At 42.3% G+C, this 20,231-nt stretch overlaps 3 protein-coding genes across 3 annotated transcripts; 1 reads left to right on the top strand and 2 right to left on the bottom strand.

Moving 5' to 3' along the window:
- Window positions 1-2,620: 2,620 nt before the first annotated feature.
- Window positions 2,621-3,871, bottom strand: LOC130136231 (uncharacterized). Its single transcript, XM_056306400.1, has 2 exons — window positions 3,511-3,871; window positions 2,621-3,396 (listed from the first exon to the last, which is right to left on the bottom strand). Exons 1-2 carry the CDS (start codon window positions 3,662-3,664, stop codon window positions 3,137-3,139), a joined length of 414 nt encoding a protein of 137 aa, XP_056162375.1. The 5' UTR covers window positions 3,665-3,871; the 3' UTR covers window positions 2,621-3,136.
- A 3,614-nt stretch (window positions 3,872-7,485) lies between these two features.
- Window positions 7,486-13,143, bottom strand: LOC130136229 (TBC domain-containing protein C1952.17c-like). The gene is made up of 9 exons (XM_056306399.1): window positions 12,601-13,143; window positions 12,340-12,432; window positions 11,388-11,492; window positions 11,140-11,292; window positions 10,948-11,046; window positions 10,729-10,857; window positions 9,303-9,482; window positions 9,053-9,169; window positions 7,486-7,779 (listed from the first exon to the last, which is right to left on the bottom strand). The coding sequence occupies exons 1-9, from the start codon at window positions 12,967-12,969 to the stop codon at window positions 7,600-7,602; spliced, it is 1,425 nt and encodes a 474-aa protein (XP_056162374.1). The 5' UTR covers window positions 12,970-13,143; the 3' UTR covers window positions 7,486-7,599.
- Window positions 13,144-16,495: 3,352 nt separating this feature from the next.
- Window positions 16,496-19,912, top strand: LOC115692900 (heat shock cognate protein 80). Its single transcript, XM_030619876.2, has 3 exons — window positions 16,496-16,728; window positions 17,544-17,685; window positions 17,781-19,912. The coding sequence occupies exons 1-3, from the start codon at window positions 16,606-16,608 to the stop codon at window positions 19,622-19,624; spliced, it is 2,109 nt and encodes a 702-aa protein (XP_030475736.1). The 5' UTR covers window positions 16,496-16,605; the 3' UTR covers window positions 19,625-19,912.
- Window positions 19,913-20,231: the final 319 nt, after the last annotated feature.

Below are 20,231 nucleotides of genomic sequence, written 5' to 3'. Positions count from 1 at the left end.
GAGAGGTACCAAATAAATGGCTATTTGAATCGGAGTTTTGGGCATAAAGTCGATCTGGACATTTCCATGCATGAACGAGATGTTCACTGCCTTTAGGCGACTGCTAAGTAAAGCCTAGAAGCTCACTCCCGAGGTGATTGACCTGGTGGATCAAGGTAGAGGATTCTTTATTCTTTCCATTTTTAAGTGATCGCCAGCTCGAAACTTGCTTACCACTAGGCCTAATTAATGTCAGACCTAGGCGCGGGTCTTGGATGATCGAGTCGATGTAAGTGCCTAAGGGTCCTTGTCAAATCCTTCCGCCAATACAAAGTACTAATTTTTCTTCTCAAAATGATCGCATCCAGGCAAGTCTAACCAATCCTCGGTTGCATGCACTAGTTTAAGAAGGAAATTGGTTAACTGAGTCCCCCCAAATCGTGCTTTTGACGTGGGCAGGCCCGACAGGTCGCTAGGTTCATGATCGGGAGTTTACTCGGGATAGCGGTACTCGTGACCACACACCGTTGAGCGGAGTTCTATTCCGCCACAATCTTAGCGGAGTTGCTGGCTCGCTCATCTCAAGTTTTAGACTCTCGATGGCCTCTCTTCAAATTTATATCTCGCAAGCACTAGTTACGACACTCGAATCATATATTTCTATACAAGGCGTGCAATTCTTATGCCAACATTATGGGAGAGTTTGGACCGGAGGAAGTCCTTAAAAGGCTCCCTAAGGGCCCACTCGGGTCTGTTCCCGGAGGTTAAAAGGGGATATGTATTCCGGCTCCTCCCGGAAGAAAAAGGTAGGAGGGGAACTTTGAGGGCTTCCCCTTCGTGGGTCGGGAGGGAACACCTCCGGGGGGTCAGTCCACGCAAATGCGACTCAATACGCAGGACAGGCTCTTATCCGAGCGAAAATTATAGGCACCTAGCTGTAACTATATAGTTGTAACTACTTTCTTTGTATTTTCCAAAAGCTAGGACTACTTGGAAAAGCTATCTATCACGCTTCAATTATTGCGACCTTCATCAATAATCGATTTTAATATGTACCGTAGGCGTGCTGCACACGTTCTGCCTAAGTCAATGTGCAAAGTCTTTGATGTCATTCATCGGTTTGCTTTCGATGGAGAGGAAGGTTCGAGGAACATGCCTGTGTTCACACGCCAGCCACAAGAAAAAAATAATGGTTCTCGTCCTTTGTTGTCGCAAGTAGCACTTCTCCCACCGGTCCTTCTAATGACCAAATTTGGGACAGAGCAAGTCGCATCGATGCCCCTCTATTTTCTTCACCCGTGATCCCCGAGGAAGTATATACAATTTTCCGCTTTCGATTTTTTTCGTCGAAAAAATCGAATCGAAAATCCGCGATTATACGAAGTACTCAAAATGGCGGGACAAGGCACAAAGGATTATTTCTTTTCTTTTGAACAGACATTTTCGAAGATTTGAGTTAATAATCGTTATAGGAACAATCACCAGAACATAAAGTTTAAAATAAAAAGGAAAAAAGAGTCATAATCATTGGGAGATATTATTGGAGTGTGGTCCATGCTCTCTATTGACAAGAAGGCACGATATTATATAGTTTGAGCTCGTATTTTATTGATGGTTTGAGTTTGGATACATGAATATCTAATGTGACATAGATATATATAAAATATCTTTCTTTTGTAATTGAAAGTTGTAACAGAGAGATAAGATGTGTTAATTATAGTGAAATTCTCTACTAGATGTAGTTCTGTTTTAAGAATGAATAAAAATAAAACATTGCGTCTCGAATTCTCTTTCTCGCATTTACTCTCTATTTCGTTATGTTTGTACGCCTAATCCTAACAGACATCCTGCAATTTTTTTATGTTGAAGTGGGTCAATGGTCTCACATTCTCAAATGGGTTAATGGTTACGTAGATTTTTTGAGATGACATAAATTGTTTTGATTTTGGTTGAAGCAAAGAGGAAGCTCAAAGCTCATAGCTGCACCTATTTTTTACTTATCTCTACAGTAATTCCTCCAAGAACTGTTCTTTGAGGTCAGTTTGGGGGTTAGTAGTTGTTTGGACCGCAAAATAATAGATCTCTCTTTTCGATTTTGTGCCTATTATGATATTTTCTCATCCAATTCTTTATTGGATGAGAAAGATCTTCTTCAGCAACTCGTAAGGAAAACTCGTCGCTGAAGGTCGTCACTTGCGACTTGTGTGGTTGGCACGTACTCCTTTTGCGGGCTTGACTTGCACAGAACAGATCAAGTTGTTATAAGTCGTAGGATAAGATATGAACCTGTAAAAATGGGGTTCAAGGACGGACTCTGATCTATTAGAGAAGGGTAGGTGTGATGACTGGGGTAAGAGTGTTCAAACAAGGCGAGACTTCTGGCATCCTTCGATGACGGCGTGGACGAAGCGCGAGGGACTATCGTTGTTCGACATAGGCTGACACCAACGAGGACATCGGTGCCTTAGATAGGAGAGTTTACGGCACTCCAAATCTCACAGAAAACTGGGAATCGGGTCGGGTCAACATAGAAGCGACATCATATTACGCATGACCACGATGGACAAAGACCGACAGATCGGTATCTAAAACGACCGTAGGAGCTCCATGATTGTTAAAGTGCGTGATTGCCAGGGTAATGTCAAGCAAACCAAGGGGAAAAACCCTGTAGTTATCACCTCCAATAATTGACGAATCTTTGCTTCACGCAAACTGATACAATCAAGAGAAGAGAAAGCAAAGGATCAGCCAATCTCTTCAGATGTCGCCATCACGTATCTTGAGACCGTGATTGCGATATCAACACACACACAGAACAGCTGTATGCATTCACTGCACCCGATCAGTAAAAGCTTCTTTAAAGGGCAAAACAGGACACCTGAATTCGCAGTTTCTGCCATTGAAATTACCTTCCCTCAAGAAGGCTTCAGGGCCCATCAAGCTCTAAATTCCTTCAACTTTATGGGCCTAAAACCAGAACCGCTGAACATCTTCCTAGGCTAATTAAACTAAAATTTCCGACAAAGGGCAAAAGAAAATCAAGAAAAGGGTCGAAAGAGGGAATCTGTACGAGAATATACTGCAAATTGGTGAGAACTGATTAAAATATCGACACCTGCAATTTGGGGGAAAAATGAGAGGAAACTGGGGAATCCCATCAGTAGGAACAGGCCAATCTGTGGACGACACGGTCCCTGAGAATTCCGTTGTACAGAGCCATCCTATTGGCAGGCATTCCTCTGACTTTGCTGCTTGCATTCTTCTTGAACTTGGTCGGACTTGACGGGGGAGAGGGAGGAGGGGAACTGGTGGCGATCCCGTGCTGTCTCCTGAACTCCGCACTGTACCCGCTCGGATCCACCACGTCCTCCGCGAAGTGAACTCTCTTCTTCTTGTTCTTCTCTCTCTGCTTCCCGTCTTTTGAAAAGGTAAAAAAGAAAGACACCCACGATCATAACTTGGAAGAAAGGAAGGATTTTGTGACATGGGTACTTGGGAATGATTGAAGAAAAGAAAAAAGGGTTCTCGTACCGGATGACATGCAAGAGCGGAGGGCCCGGGGCGAAGGCTGCGAGACATGATCGTCGACGGGCTTCTGGAGGAGGAAGGCGAGGAGGATTACGGTGCCGGAGACCGCCATGGCGGTGGCGAAGGCCATCCCTTGAGGGGTCAAGATGGAAGACATGGTGAATTTGATGAAGAAGGACAAGCAAAAGAACAGAGAGAGAGAAAGAGAGAGATTAGTGAATTGGCTGCTTTGAGCAGAGGAAGAAGATGATGGTTGCCTTCTTGTGGGTTAGTTGGTCTGGTCTGGTCTGGTCTTCACATGGAGAGAGAGAGAGAGAGAGAAGGAGAGAGAGAGAATGGTAAGGTGGTTGCAATGGAAGCTAAACAATGTGGCAATAAATAATAATAGGCCATATGATATGGTGACATAGAACAAAAGTAAGGGCCTCAAATTGGCATTTTTTTATTCGAATGAGACCAGTAGTAGTAGCAAATTGGGAAAAGGAAGAGTGGGATTGGTGGCTTTTATTTTCTTTGTTGAAAAAAATATATATTTTTATAGTACTGAATGAGAGGAATGTCTAAAGAAAGTTTTGGATTTTTACGGGCATGACGTCGGTTTACCTGATCTCGATGCAATTTAGCATATGCTCGGAGGAAATTAAATTTGGGCGGACTTTTCGATTTAGTGCGAGATGTAAACCGTTCACAAGGTTTTCAAAATACAACTCTTCATTACAATAAAATGTGACTTTTGTACTTGAATTTTGCACTTAATCCTTGTTTGGCACCTAATCTTTATCCATCTTAATTAATATCATTTCCAATATATATCCTAAGGCTTAGGGTGTCCATGAATCCAAAATCAGCAGGCATGTAACTTAATTGACTGACTTAGAATATTTAGGAGAGATACTTAGGAAATGTTCATCATTAGATTTGGGAAAGTTTAGATGCTTTGGTTAAGCTTTACATTTATCAGGCTAAGCGTTCGATTTATGCTTTTAATGGTGGCCAAAATAGGGCAAAAATCGGATATAGGATGAGTAGATAGAGCTTCTCCATTATCCATGGGATTAGGTGTATTTATGTTTTTAATACACTACCAAAAAGCCAGCCCACTAACCGCCCAAAAGGAAAAAATATAAATAAATAACCCTCACTAAATTTTGAAGAAAAAAACAAAAAGAAAAACATCTCATTTAGAGATTAAATAAGGTATATCTTTTGCACGAATTACCATAATGTTATTTTACAATAATAAAGATAATGTTTTCCCTTCACATTTAATTTAAGAATTTATATCTACGGATTTATGTAATTTGCGCCTGCGCAAATTCTAGTGTCGGAGAATTAACTAACATTTTCATTTTATCATATCCAAAAGCCCCTTTTCATTTCAAAAAAAAAATTAAAGCTTTGATAATTCTCACGATGAAACCATATAAAAATATGGAAAAATGATCAAAATTTGCTACGGAATGTTTTTTTTTTTTCTCCGTAGGTATATGCAAATCATTACATCATTGTCTTTTCACTTACTTTCAGACAGGAATTGAAACCTCATCCACCAATACTGATGCATCCAGCCATTCCTATACAGACAAAGACGTCGCTGAGCATCAAAAGCATTTGAAGAAAATGGACGCAACTTGCATCATAATTGTTGTTTTAGAAAAAGGAAAATGGGGACAACATGGAACAAACAAAAGCAAGAACCGCGACATCGATTAACTTATTCCAGCCTAAAGTGAAAAATTGCCTCTAAATTACATCAGATAAAGAAAAAGCTCCCGGTGTTTACTTTTTGCACGAGTGACGCAAATTAGTCCAAAGGCCAATCAAGATTAATTAAAGTTAATCTCGAGAACATTAGCAAAGCTTCTTTCGCACCACGGGGACCGCATGATGAGCGATTAAGATGAACTTGGTTTTACACGGTCTACCGACAGTATGATTCTTTTTTCTTTTTTTTTTGGACCACCCCGTGCAAGAGGTTTGGAGATGGTCCGCGCATGATGGTTCTAAGTTTTTATCAATTTTAATTAATAAGGTGCCACGAAAGGAATTCCACACGTCGGACTAGCTTTATCACTCTGTAGCACCAATTCACGTCAAGATTGTGAAATTTGTGGAAAAGATTATCGTGTAATATATAACGGATTAAGAAAATAATATTAAATGACTCGAAGTAACAAACGAATCGAAGACCCAGCATTCTTTAGGATGCGTTCATTTTGCGGAAAATAAGTGAATTAAAAAATATTTTCCGAAAAATATTTGCTTATGTCGTTTAAAAAAATTAGTCAACGGAAAATATTTTTTATCGTCGTTAGCAATCTATGCCCAACTATTTTCATGGACGATGACAAATTTTTCCATTCATTTATTTTTCTAAACGATATAATCGATCATTTTTCAGAAAACGTTTTTCAAATCACTCATTTTTCGCGAAACAAAAACACCCTGTGTAAATAGTTGATTGTCTGCCTACTCGAAAAATGTAATGTCTCGAAGATGGCACAACGACCTTGACCAAAACTCAAGATTTCCCTAATGGAAAACATAATCAGATCTTAATCCCCTTTAGACCCATTAAAGAAATGCACATTTTGCACGTATGAACGTGATTATTATGCACTTAACACACTCTTTTCACACGCATGCGTACAATGAACCTGCCTCGAAACCCTATAATGGTCTTTGTTTAGGTTTCTCCCAAGCGACCTTGTTAGGTTCCCAGGGCCAATCTTTCAATTTTTTTTCTTTTCTCCCTCTTGTTTATAAATAAAGCGACAGTGCAAGCAACATGTGCAGAAGCATTTCAAAACAACAGCTTTATAAAATCAATAATTGGTTCACATTGTAGTGTCCCATGTATGTCACGCAACCTTCCTCTTTGAAGAACATGGAGTATGACCATTGACCCAGAATGTGGATAGAGTCGAGAATAATTTGAAGTATAGAGAAAATAAATAGAAAAAAAAAAACGGGTTCTTTGGATCTCGAGTCGTGTTGATGAATAAGTCCAATAAAAATCAAATTTCCAGTATGTACGAGCACGCAACGCTGCCACAAATTTCTTTGGTGGAGGGGAAGAGGAGGACTACTTTGGCTTTGGTATAGCCTTTCGTTTTCTCAGCTTTTGTCTGTTGTAAGGTCCAAACTTTGATCAGATCACCCTCATCCACTAGGCAAAAGAAGTCATTTTCTCCTAAATTTGGCAAGTGGCGATTTTCCATTTTAATTCTTGGCTAAGAAGTAAAAGTTCAAAACTGCATTGATTTTCTCATTCGCATCTTGTTTCGTGTGAACTGACATTAGAACAATTTTATTTAGGCTTAGTTAGTCAATCTTTAACATTTCACGGTACGTTAAAGACAGAGCCGTATTTATTTTATTTTCCCTTTAATTCACTTAACCTTTCGTATTAAAATATGGCCCGAAAGACTGCCGTAAGGTGTCGGGTCAAGCCTCATAACGAGCGCAGCCCTCGTGTTTATCTGCCGCCGTTGAGTTTGGAACCATTGCGACACCCATCAGTGGAGTAGTTCCATCCAGGAGTTACTTTACCATATTCTGAATTCAATAAGGCTTTCGCGTGGAAGCCGAACGCGCGTGCCATTTGAGTAATAATCCTTCAGAAAACTGACAAATCTATGCTTAATAATTCACCTTGGACTAATGAGCGCCTCGTCCTTAATACAGGAAAAAATAGGACAATAGACATTGGCAGATTCCGGTCGGACAAGAAACATTGCCCAGAAAAGCCTCCCCAAAATCCAGACAAGAAGGCATCTGCCGGTCAAGTAAAGCCACCCTGTTAACGAAACATTATGGAATCATGGTGTTCACGTGGACAATTTTGTACTGATGGAATCTTTTTGCCTCCTCGAAAACGGCATCTGTTCACAAAAGCAAAGTATTTCGAAACATGAACTGATGCCCAGGTCGACGCATTTCGCAGTGAATATTGTAGAGAAGTCGACGGGTCAGATCACCTCAACCAATATCAAAACCCGCTTCATCCTTGCCGAAAAAATTTGCATTACAGAGAGAGAGAGAGATTGATTTTGTACAGAGATTGGCAAATGTTCACAGTTTACAGAGTAATTACAGAGACAGACGATAGGAAGATGTGTCGGGAGTCAAATCCATCGCGACCTGGAGTAGGTGTTCGATGTTGATATCCGGGTAGTGCTGTAGAAGCTTCAAGTTCGCTATGAAGTCGCCACTCAGCAGTCTGCTCTTCATGCATAACAACATCGCGCAACAAACTCGCAGCAGCATATCCTGTGCCACCAGACAGTATGTCATTGTCATTTAAAAAAGTTGCCAACAAGTTGTTCGATTGAAGAGAGAGGAATTCGCAAAAGAATTTTGTCCACCATGAGCGTAATGCTAAAGTGTATGTTCAATTACCAGCAGGAAGCAAAGTGAAATCTAAATGCTCTAGCTCTATGCAGAAGAGTAAAACGACTGTTTCAACCCAAAAAGCATTACTCACCGGTTAGACGGAAGTGATCTGAACAGCATGAGTATTGAGAAAATAATGAACAGATAAAGTGAACAAAAATGACAACAAGAACATGCAAGCCTTATCCTAATAAGTGGATTCAGCCCTGGATTAATATGCTTTCAAATGTTACAGATTTCAGTAACATTCAAATGCTTCGCACATGTCTTTTTATGTCTTTCTCCATCCTTTTCAATCCACATTCACATCATGAAGAACACACCACGTGTCAAAAATTCACGATTTTTTATTTCACTTGCCGATCTTGTCCTCGATTGGTGTCGCACCAACTTTTCTTTAGATAGGACACTTTCAATCTCCTCTTCTTGATTTCCCATAGAAACTATGCTCATGTCTGGTACACATATCTGGTGTACCCATAAATTGAATAAACCATTGTTGGCCATAATGACTTCACATAGAATTTACCCTTATATTTAAGCAGCATTCTTGTGTTCCATAAAATATATGATACGCACACTTCTCTATTTCACCTATCATGCGCATATCCTGTGGCAGAAATCTTGATTGATTTAGATCAATTTCGCATCTCTTTTGCAAAAACAATCCAAGATTATGATCACCAAACTTACGATCTCTGATTCTTCCCACTGCTTCATTTGAATTTCTAGCTTTACTAAACTTAAAAAGAAATATAAGGATTCAAAAGTTCCTCCCAAAATTTGAGCTTCTCATATTATCATCCTATGTCTACCAATGCTATACATTAGCAAGAAGCATGCATCAGAAATATCATCCTAAATTGGCTAGTAGTTTTTACTCTACTTATCAGGCATTACATTTCTACATCATGAAGTTATGCCAATAAATAAATAGATCATTTTCCTAATAAAACAGGCTTCTTATCTGATAATATCTAACATCTTTCCCAGAAGATGTGCTCGGTGAGTCCTGGTAGAACAAGTTACCCAGTCAGACCAAACCATTCCAAACTAACCCATATTGGTGCTTGCTTGTTTTCATGGATATCAATAACATAGATAGCATGCACAACCGTAGAAATGGAGAGCGCAGAGAGAGTGAAAAGACCTGAACACCAAAAGGGTTGCCCAAAAGAGAATCCCATATTCTCAAGATGGATTGGAAGCTAAATTCTTGGGTAAGAAGCAGTGTGATCCATCTAAATGCATAGAATTGTGGTTCAACCTGCTCATAATAATCATGACATTAGCTGACCAAAAAATTTCAAAATTGTGAGGTCAGAAAGCAGAGCTGAAGAAGATGCGCAACCACAAAAAGGCGAATGTATGGAATTGTAACTTGAGCCATTTGAGATTACCCTGGTTGTGAATTCAAGATGCCGCCACAGTTCCTCATCATTGGTCTTTAACAAGTCAGATAAGCGGGAAAGGGTGGAGAGTATTCCCACTGAACTATTGTCTAACTGTTGACAGAAGTGGTCCACTGAGTCACCCAAGAGCCTGACAAAACATGAAAAACTATCTGCTTCTGCATTTGCCTGCACAGATTTAAGACAACATCTCCACATTAGATGCGAAAAGATAACAAGTTCATTGATAGAAAAAAGAGTACAAGCTGGGCAATGTGGAGTGAACATGTCAATTCTTTAAAAGAGGGCGAAATCACGATCACACTTGGCAGATTGTCATGATTTTGAGACATGAGAGACTATCATACAGATGTTAAAGCAAACAAATGACCTTAGAGGGTACAAGATACACAACATGGAGCGAATGCATCAATTTACGAAAAGAAGCAGAAATTAGATGTACATTTGGCACTGTATTTCACGATTTTTAGACTTGAGAGACTTATCAACAGATATCAAAACGAACATATGTCCTGAGGGAGCAAGTAAAAACATTAGTAAGAATACAAGCAGCAGTGTATGAGCAAGAATCAGATCAGAGACAGACCATTTATAGAATGAAATTATAGCTTACTAGTGGGGAAAAACTGGATTTGAAATTATCTTTACAATACCATGTTAACAAAAGGGAAAAAGTTACAAAAAACTCCAAACTATACATTTACCCTGAACTTTTTTTTGTAACATCACAAACCCCAAAAGTTATACCTACTATGACACAGTTACCATAAAAGTTTTCTTGTGACATAAAAAACCCCAAACTTGTACCTATGACACATTTGCCTTCCGTCAAGGTTCCGTTAAATGATTTTTTAGGCAAAACAACGTCATTTTTATTTCACTTAAGTCATGTGGGCACCATGTCAACACCATTTGATTTCTGGCATCCATGTAGGCAGATTTTTAATGGTTCTCATAGACAAAACTTTGATGGAGGGTAAATATGTCACACAAGTACAACTTTGAGATTTTTGGTTTCACGGAAAAAAGTTGACGATAAATATGTCACGGTGGGCATAATTTAAGGTTTTTGGCGGCTTTTTCCGTAATGAAAAAGAATCTTCCATCTCAATTCATTAGCACAAGTTCGATAGACACTAATGTGAAAACATGCATAGTAAAACACGTCAAAGACCTCTACACATTTCATTGCATATTGGAGCACGATAAGAGATTGAGACTCTGCAAAAACTCAGCTGATGTAAGATTGAAAAGTGATCTGAACATATATACAGCTTGAGCATTAGAATAACATGACATCTGAGAAATTCCAAGCCATGTAAGCATAAACTCGGACAATTTGCAAACATGGAAATACGGTCATCCGAGGGCAAATGACATACTTCTGAAGACGAGAAGATTCAGTAACTCTTACAGCATTTTGCTCATTAGGATCGGTACTGAAGACGTAATATATGGGTGCCAAGACCTCATTCATTCCTTGCACATAGCGGATAGCAGGATTCAGTTTTGCAAACAGGAGGAGAATATTTCTCATTGCTTCCTGTAGACATACAAAAAAAACTTCAGCTCCCCTTCACAAGAAAAGCAAGGAGCAGTAATCTCCTATAGAACAACATAAAAGATACCATACCCTGCGTCTTCTACTGATCGCCGTTTCCCCAGAAAAGAACTTCATATCTGGGTGGGTACGCTGTAAATCACGGTCTATCTGCTCTGCAACTTCTGTATTCTAGAAACACACATCTCTATTGTGGTAAACATCAGCTCAAAAATAGGGCAAGGAAGGACAAAGTGAACCCCTCATAACCAAAAAGATATGCACCTCAAAGTACTGATTCCAAACGCTAGCTTTACCAAGACTCAGAGGGTGATCCTCCTGAGAGATTTGGTGCCGGTGAAGTGGCCCATCAACATCACTCCCCGCTTCCGATTCACAAGGACTGAAATCTAAATTTTTCCTTCTAGCAAACTCTGACTGCCTAGAGTCAAGATTTTCATACATCATGAACTTCAGAATCATGATTCTGGTGATACAAGTTGATAAGAGAAGAAAGGAAGAAAGCAGCTTACAGGACTTATAAGAAGCTCTGCCTTCAGCTTGGCATACTTAAGTCGGTTTTCTGATAACTCCTTTTCCCACAAGTTGCGAGAAGGGGGAAGATAGCCAAGGAGCAGCTGCTTAAAATAGAGCAGATTAAACGAAAGATTTCACAAAATGCACATCTTCAGAGTGCCTATCCTTGTTTATCCTTCCAAAGGTTCTCACTCAATTACAGATCGAGTTCACAGATGATCTTGAAAATCTCAGGTACAAGTAAATAGAATTGGATATGACATCCACCATGGTAACAGAATCGGATGAGCTGCTTATGAAAAGTGTGTATGTTAGGGTAGGCTTACTTGGTTCTTTATTTGGGTTATGATACAGTTCAAGGCATTCCTTTTGAGTTATATATATGAACCATAAGAATGGAATAGTCCTTGCTGAGAGTCTTTGTTTCAAGGTCACAAACAAACTGCAATATTATCACCTTTCAATCATATAGGGTTTTGACCCAAAAAAAAAAATCATATAGGGTAAAAGGATTATGGCTCCAAGCTAGTATCTATAATTTCAAAAGCCTAAATCAGGCAATGGATTTGCCCTATATTGTTTTAGAATGAGTTAACAAGATTAGATTGATGGCAATATCCTTTGTTGTACATATTCAAGGCAGTGTCCATCGAATTGCCCTTTTGGTGAACTCGTATGTAAAAGCACGCAAAATTGGAATAATGTACCCAGAAAGCAGTTGGGAATGGGGTACGCAGTATAACAATCTCAGTGACAAACCATATATACAAAACTAGCACTTCCCCTAGACTTAGGCAATTTAAGTACGCACAAGAAGCTGAAAAATGAATTATCCTTCTTCCCTCAAACGATGCAATTCGAGTTTTTATAACGTGTTTCCTTACCGCACACACATCATTACTATGAACCAGCAAAGTGCTTGAACAAGGAAGACAATTAAGTTCTAACCTTCCAAGTCGTGGCACGCAAACCCCCCTTGTCAGGAAGCCCCTTACTCGCAATTCTCTGCAACTTCTCCAAATTTATTTCTTCCTGCGATATCTGCATAAAGAATCCAAGAACTGAACCGACAAATCAAGAACTTCCAATCAACCGCGCACACAATGCTGCATCAGTTCACACAAAGTAACAACGTGAGCCTCAAGCATGCAAAATGACCGCACATTTCTCCGAAGATAAAAGTCATCAATTCACATCAATCTGTCATACCTCGTACTCAACATCAGACCTCTTCTCATCAGCTGCAATCACCTCCAACACCGAAACAGGACCCGACCCTTCTCTCGCGGGTCTCTGCCGGGCCCGAAAATCCGGCTCGCCGCCGCCGCCGCCAGCTCTGGCAGTCGGGTCCTCACCCTGCGCACACTCCTCTTCCACCCCGCCATCCGGTTCCTCGAACTCCCGATCCGACCCGAACCCATTGGGCTGGATCGTCTCGAGCTCTTCCCCGAACTCGAGGGCCGCATCGGACACCCCGTTCTCGCCGTCCCTGCCGTCGAAACCCGCGACCAAGCTCCCCAGCCGGTCGGGGAACGGCTTCCGGGTCTTGTCGGGGATCTTGAGCTTGTTCTTGAGCATGGGGGGGACCGAGTGGACAACAGGGCTTGAAAATAGGACGGTTACTGAGTTTCAGAACGATCGGTGGGGGCTTCTCTGTACTTGCATTGGAGGGTTTGAGTGTGATGAAGGGTTTTCTTTCCTTTGTCCCCAGGGGAAGAGGGGTTGCAGAGGAGGCTGACGCGGGGATGAACTCAGACAGTTTGGTGTTGCTTTTCGTTGGGGGGTGTTGGGAGAGCGGGAGGAGGAGACTGGTAGTTAACGGTTGAATGGTAAGTCTTTCCGCCCACGACGCACGGGAACACCTGCGGATTGCTGTGGTGGTTCCCCCATGTACAAGCGCAGAAGGCCCAAACATTTGTCTGGATTTTAAGATAAATTTTTTTTCAATGTTCGGTTCAGTTTTTTTGTTGTTGAATATATTGATTTTTCATTTATAAAACTATATGCAAGCAATTTGCATCTCGTCCTCGCATATCGCCACAGCTTTACTTTGTCCACTTGAGTCTAATTTTCTGTATGCCGATCCAAGCATGACGGTGCCATAAGAGAACACGCTCAAAGCTTCATAATTGCTTCGCGGAAAATTAACTATTCGAAGAAACTCGTCTCATTTTTTTGGCATTTGGACCGCTTAGAAAAATAAGTTAACGGGAAACTTAGGCTCCGTTCGTTTGGCGGAAAATATTCTCCTTTTGGAAAATATTTTCCGAAGTCATTTTCCGGAAAATGTTTTCCTAACATAATTTTTCGGTGTTTGGCGATCAATATGAAAAAATTTCGGAAAATATTTTTCGCCGGCGGCCGGCGAGCGGTGGCGCGGCGTCCGGCGCAGCGTCCGGCGGCCGGGGCGACAGCCGGCGGCAACGTCAACGTCCGGCGTCCGGCGGCCGCAGCGGCCAGGCCCGGCGGCCGCGGCCGGCGGCCGGCACATGTGGCTGGCCGTACGGCGGCGGCCGGCGACCTTAGTGAAGAAGAAGAAGAAGAAGCTCGGAAAATGATTTCAGCTTTTGAAGAAAGCGAAGTCATTTTCAGTAGACTAGAAATTTATTTTGTGAGGGGAAGGAAAATATTTTCCCACGGAAAACGTTTTCTGCCCCCCGAACACCGGAAAATCAGGAAAATATTTTCCGGTAGAATATTTTCCGCCAAACGAACGGAGCCTTATATTTAAACTCAGGAAAATGGTTTAGTTTCTAAAAGTAATAAGTGATTTTTCAAAATTATGAGTAGATTTTGGAGCTCGAACCTAGGACCCTTGAGGTCGGGCAAGGATGGCCCGCAATTGGTCTCAGGTCCCCCAAGGCTCGGCCTGAATCCCCTGCGCACGTTCCCGAGTCCCTAATACTCGGGCCTAGGACCTTGGCACCACCGGGGTTCCTTGAGGTTGGACCCAGGTCCCAAGGATGGCCTCGTGTCCTCGACACCGACTCCGGAGTCTCGATTCCGGCCTCAGTGAGACTTGGCGTAGGTGTCGAGGAGACGGGTACAGGTGCTGGGTCCCAAGCTCGGCCTTGATGGACCGAGGCACGAGGGTCTCAAGCTTCGGCCTTGATAGACATTGGTTTGGGCATCGGGGAACCTAGCATTAGGATAGGGGCATGGGCACCGGGGTCCTCAACCTCAATAGAAACTGGCTTAGGCATTGAGGATGCGAACCTGAGCGCCGGGGATACAGGCACAGGTACTTGGATCCTGCGCTCAACCTTTATGGACCCCGGCCCAAGTGCCAGGGCATCAGGGCCTCATGCCCGGCCTTGATGGATCCAAGCACGGGTGTTGGGGGCCAAGGCACGGACACTAGGGTCATGGGCCTGACCTCACGGATAGTGACGTGTGCCATTGCACCACGAAAATGTTTGTTTGGAAGGACATTATCAAATTTTAAAGGTCTCTTTAAATATAAAAACTACTACAGCAGAGCTGCTAAGCACCAAAAGCTTGTTTCTTAGCAAACAATCAGTTTCTTTTTTAAGTAATGATAGCGCTACTCAATGCCAATCGCATCACATGATGATAGTGCCGCTCGAAAAGGATTTCTGTTCTTTTGAAGTAATGATGCAACCTTCAAGCAATGAAAGTACACTACAAACTAATATTCTAGCATTACAGAAACCACACAAAACCTTATTTAAACTAAAACTTGTATGGGCCGCCCGGGCTGGGCGGGGCCTCAAACCCTATGCCTAGGCTCGGCTTAAACATCGATCGGGCCTAAAGGAAGCACCGGGCTCACCCAAGAGATCCTAAATTCATGACTAAGTCCGACCACTTTCTAGGCGGGCCGTCGCGTCATCCAACCCATGATCTAGTCTACTAGCTACGAGTATTTATGGTGGAATCCCGATTTGCAATGTATAGTGAAAATATTACTATCTCGTTGGACATGCCAAAAAGAGGTTAGGAATAGGATTGACACAATGAAACATGTGAGAATGCTCTTCTTAAAATGCTAGATAAGTATTTTTGTCTATAAAATCGGTATATGGAGATAAGTGATTGATTCCAAGTTCGTATTCTAACGAGTAAAGCATATTCAACGTCTAACGACAGATCGCGAGATCATTTGATATACTTATTTTGCAAATCGGTCTATTTATACTTAGCATTTCAATATTATACTTTGACGTCCAATGTGAGTCCGGTGTATATGATAATCCGATGAACTAAGATCACAGGACTATCTAAACGCAACTCTTGATTTGTCATACTATAACAAAAATTAGATCAATGTTTGATCTGTAATCCATCACAACCCTAGCGGATGTGACGGATTTTTCCGACCCACTGACCCCCGCTCTATAATAATTTCAAACTTAAAAGTCTCAAGTTAAATTATTCAGAAAACATAACTTAAATTATGTGCAAAAAAAAAAAAGAATTTGGAATCCTTTGGTCTATCAGCATAAAGTTTGGTATAGAAAATTCCCATGACCAATTGATGAGAAAAGTGAAAAAAAAAAAATCATTGGAAGTATCCACATTAATATTGGAATCTATGTGAAAAATAAGGAACTTTATATTATCAAAATATTACAACGTATATAGAAAAAAGACTAGCATAATACTAGAAATCTCCAAAAATTAAACATAGGACGGGGCGGATTCGTGGGGGCCAGACCGACCGCCTCCGTCCCTACTGCATGCTTGGCAAGAAAATTCGTCCCTCCCCATCACAAACAATCGCTTTGTATTGCGTATAAATATAAAGAGATAAAAAATATTTTTACCGTTCACGAAAATATTGAAACATAATCTGTTGCCCATAATTGTTAATCATTTCAATTTTTACGAAGCAAACGGAGCCTGAGTTGGACTAGAGTGAAACAAAACAAGCTCGTGCAGGGACCAAATTGAAAAACAGCAAACCCACGACGCACCAAAACTAGAAAACACGCGAAAATACAGCGTTCGAAAGCGTAAATCCCCGGCCCCCTCTTTTTTAAAATTCGACAAAATGAAACCCCCGGTGACGAAAGCTCGGGTCGAAGAAGGATCTAGAACCCTAGGGCGAGCACCACTATATAAGCTCCTCCTCAGTCCTCGCTCCGCAACTCTTCAGTCACCCCCCCCACCAAAAACCCTAGTCTCCTCCTGCCGATCTGCCGTGAGCACCCCTGCTTCCTGCGTTGCGCCGGCGAAGAATCGAGGGCGGCGATGGCGGAGACGGAGACGTTCGCTTTCCAGGCCGAGATCAACCAGCTCCTGAGCCTGATCATCAACACCTTCTACAGCAACAAGGAGATCTTCCTCCGCGAGCTCATCAGCAACTCTTCCGACGTGAGTTGTTTCTTCCTCCCGTGATCCGTTTCCGTTTCGTTTTTAAGGGGAGCTCCGCGCGTGTTTGAGTGTTTCCCTTTTTTTCGTTCGCGAGATCGCGTCGCTTTGTGTTTGGATTTAGCCTGTTGGAGTGTGCGCGCGAGCGAGGATCGCTCGCTGTTGTCGTGATTGTGATGTGATCTGACGCTCGCGTTTAGGGGCGTGTTAGTGTTCCGTGAGGTCTTTCGGTGGAAAACGTGTGCTTTAGGATGCGATGCTTGCTGCTGGATAGAGCATGTCCTGTTGACTGCGTAGGAAGTCGGTATACATTTTTCGCTGTGGTTTTGGAAATCGTAGCGTGTCGAAGGTTTGATCGCGAGGGTATAGTGATGGTTGAGGATTGCGTGGAATTGCCCGCTTGTGCTTTGTTTGGAAAGCTGATGAAATCTATTGTACATGTTGCTGCTCGTTATTGGGGTAAACTTTTAGGTTGGTGCTTGTGGTAAGTTTGTAGTGGAACACAATGGGAAGGTCTTCATGTGGGAATAAGATTAGCTTCTGAGAATTCCTCTTATGACCGTAGTGATTTATTAAACTGAAGGTTGAGAAAGCGTTCTTCTGTATGCTGGTTTTTGGGGATCGTCTGCTCTTGTCTAAATCTAAATTGTACGTAAAGATGATTGTTCGTATGAACCTGTTGATTTATTGTATTCATTTGATTTTATATTTGAAAATTCTTTACTGGGGCCAACAGAATGCGGTGTAAGTAGAATGATGTGGCTCATCTAGTTCTTTGTCTCTTTCTTGGAACTGAATATAAACTCAAATTTCTTCAGGCTCTTGACAAAATCCGCTTTGAGAGCTTGACTGACAAGAGCAAGCTCGATGGTCAACCAGAGCTCTTTATCCACATTATCCCTGACAAAGCAAACAACACACTGTCCATCATTGATAGTGGGATTGGGATGACCAAAGCAGGTCAGTAATTTGGTGCTTGGTTCCCGACATAGAGTCCTGATTTCACCCTTACCTAATGTATAGTTGTTTGCTAATTGTTGAATTTGTTTCTTCAGATTTGGTGAACAATCTTGGTACCATTGCCAGATCAGGAACCAAGGAATTTATGGAAGCACTAGCTGCTGGTGCTGATGTGAGCATGATTGGGCAGTTTGGTGTTGGTTTCTACTCCGCTTACCTTGTTGCTGAAAAGGTGATCGTCACTACTAAGCACAATGACGATGAGCAGTATGTGTGGGAATCCCAAGCTGGTGGATCTTTTACTGTCACCAGGGACACTTCTGGTGAGAATCTTGGCAGGGGAACTAAGATCACTCTTCACCTTAAAGAAGACCAGCTTGAGTACCTTGAAGAGCGTCGTCTGAAGGATCTAATCAAGAAGCACTCTGAATTCATTAGCTACCCTATTTCCCTCTGGGTTGAGAAGACCACTGAGAAGGAAATTTCTGATGATGAAGATGATGAGGAAGACAAGAAGGATGAGGAAGGAAAGGTTGAGGATGTTGATGAAGAAAAAGAGAAGGAAGAGAAGAAAAAGAAGAAGATCAAGGAAGTTTCTAATGAGTGGTCTCTGGTGAACAAGCAGAAGCCCATCTGGATGAGGAAGCCTGACGAGATCACGAAGGAAGAGTACAGTGCCTTCTACAAGAGCCTGACCAACGATTGGGAGGAGCATCTGGCTGTGAAGCATTTTTCAGTTGAAGGTCAGCTTGAATTCAAGGCCATCCTTTTTGTTCCGAAGAGGGCTCCTTTTGATCTCTTCGATACCCGCAAGAAACCCAACAACATCAAGCTCTATGTTCGCCGTGTCTTTATCATGGACAACTGTGAGGAGATCATTCCTGAGTATCTTAGCTTTGTGAAGGGTATCGTAGACTCTGAGGACCTTCCTCTCAACATTTCCAGAGAAATGCTCCAACAGAATAAGATCCTGAAGGTTATCAGGAAAAATCTTGTCAAGAAATGTGTTGAACTCTTCTTTGAGATTGCTGAGAACAAGGAGGACTACAACAAATTCTACGAGTCATTCTCGAAGAACCTCAAGCTCGGTATTCACGAGGATTCTCAGAACAAGGGAAAGCTAGCTGAGTTGCTTCGTTATCACTCCACCAAGAGTGGTGATGAGATGACCAGTCTCAAGGACTATGTGACTAGAATGAAGGAGGGCCAGAGTGACATCTACTACATCACTGGTGAGAGCAAGAAGGCTGTTGAGAACTCCCCATTCTTGGAGAAGCTTAAGAAGAAGGGCTATGAGGTGCTGTTCATGGTTGATGCCATTGACGAGTATGCTGTTGGCCAGCTCAAGGAATTTGAGGGTAAGAAGCTTGTTTCAGCGACCAAGGAAGGTTTGAAGCTCGATGAGAGTGAGGACGAGATGAAGAAGAAGGAAGAGCTGAAGGCCAAGTTTGAGGGCCTGTGCAAGGTTATCAAGGATGTTTTGGGCGACAGGGTCGAGAAAGTCGTCGTCTCCGATCGTGTGGTCGACTCACCATGCTGCTTGGTTACTGGCGAGTATGGGTGGACTGCCAATATGGAGAGGATCATGAAGGCACAAGCATTGAGAGACAATAGCATGGCTGGTTACATGTCGAGCAAGAAGACCATGGAAATCAACCCCGAGAACGCCATCATGGACGAGCTCAGGAAGAGGGCAGATGCGGACAAGAACGACAAGTCGGTGAAGGACCTCGTCCTTTTGCTCTTTGAGACCGCACTCCTGACCTCCGGCTTCAGCCTCGATGACCCCAACACATTCGGCAGCAGAATCCACAGGATGTTGAAGCTCGGCCTGAGCATCGACGAGGAAGCAGGTGATGGTGATGCGGACATGCCTCCTTTGGAGGATGCGGATGCTGACGCTGACGCCGAGGGCAGCAAGATGGAGGAAGTCGATTAAATTCCGCCGCAACTTCCGGATGTTCTGAACTCTTTTATCATCTCGGGGCTTTAGTTTTTTGTCATGGCTTCATCATTAACGTTTAGGTCAATTGATGAAGCTTTAGATTTTGGGTTATTTCTCTTATGCGCTCTTCGACTCTCTTAACCGTTTCTTTACTTATAGTAGCAACTGCGGCCCTTTTCGGGCACAAGGAGTTCTCCGTCAGTCGACCCCATTTTGCTTTTGGATTGTGTTGTTTTTACCATGTTGGTCGGATCATGAGAAAGGTTGGCTCAATGATTTATATCTCTAGCTGTCATGAGAAGTGTAGGTTCGACAGGGAGTAACGAGTCGCGATCCAATGCGAATTATTAGTCGATTTCGCATCTTGGATCATATCGCCTAAAGACAATTTTATCGAAGGACAAATTGGAAGGCTTGTTGCAGACATTGAGGAATCACCATCGGGTCGGTCGCATTCTTCAGGATCCGGGAGTAGTAAGGATGTAGCAAAACAAAGCATTCTCCTCTCTTTCCATACCAATCCCGACGTCATAGTCTCTTTTGCGTTTGTCTCTTTAAAATGTGTTCGAACCAGCGTGGAGGAAACTTCGTGTTAGTCAAT

This window comes from Syzygium oleosum, unplaced genomic scaffold (genome assembly GCF_021117445.2).
Source record: "Syzygium oleosum isolate NSW1041296 unplaced genomic scaffold, Sole_v2.1 Sole_v2.44, whole genome shotgun sequence".
Classification (NCBI taxonomy): Eukaryota; Viridiplantae; Streptophyta; class Magnoliopsida; order Myrtales; family Myrtaceae; genus Syzygium; species Syzygium oleosum.
This window is presented reverse-complemented; position numbering and strand designations above follow the sequence as displayed.

Bases quoted from the DNA above. Each gene is read 5' to 3' on its own strand.
- LOC130136231 (XM_056306400.1), bottom strand. From the start codon at position 3,664: ATGTCTTCCATCTTGACCCCTCAAGGGATGGCCTTCGCCACCGCCATG. The intron at 3,397-3,510 runs GTACGAGAACCC...CCTTTTCAAAAG, and splicing joins CCGCTCTTGCATGTCATCCG to ACGGGAAGCAGAGAGAGAAG.
- LOC115692900 (XM_030619876.2), top strand. From the start codon at position 16,606: ATGGCGGAGACGGAGACGTTCGCTTTCCAGGCCGAGATCAACCAGCTC. The intron at 16,729-17,543 runs GTGAGTTGTTTC...AAATTTCTTCAG, and splicing joins TCATCAGCAACTCTTCCGAC to GCTCTTGACAAAATCCGCTT. The intron at 17,686-17,780 runs GTCAGTAATTTG...TTGTTTCTTCAG, and splicing joins GATTGGGATGACCAAAGCAG to ATTTGGTGAACAATCTTGGT.
- LOC130136229 (XM_056306399.1), bottom strand. From the start codon at position 12,969: ATGCTCAAGAACAAGCTCAAGATCCCCGACAAGACCCGGAAGCCGTTC. The intron at 11,493-12,339 runs GTTAGAACTTAA...TATTTTAAGCAG, and splicing joins TGCGTGCCACGACTTGGAAG to CTGCTCCTTGGCTATCTTCC. The intron at 11,047-11,139 runs GTGCATATCTTT...GTGTGTTTCTAG, and splicing joins TTTGGAATCAGTACTTTGAG to AATACAGAAGTTGCAGAGCA.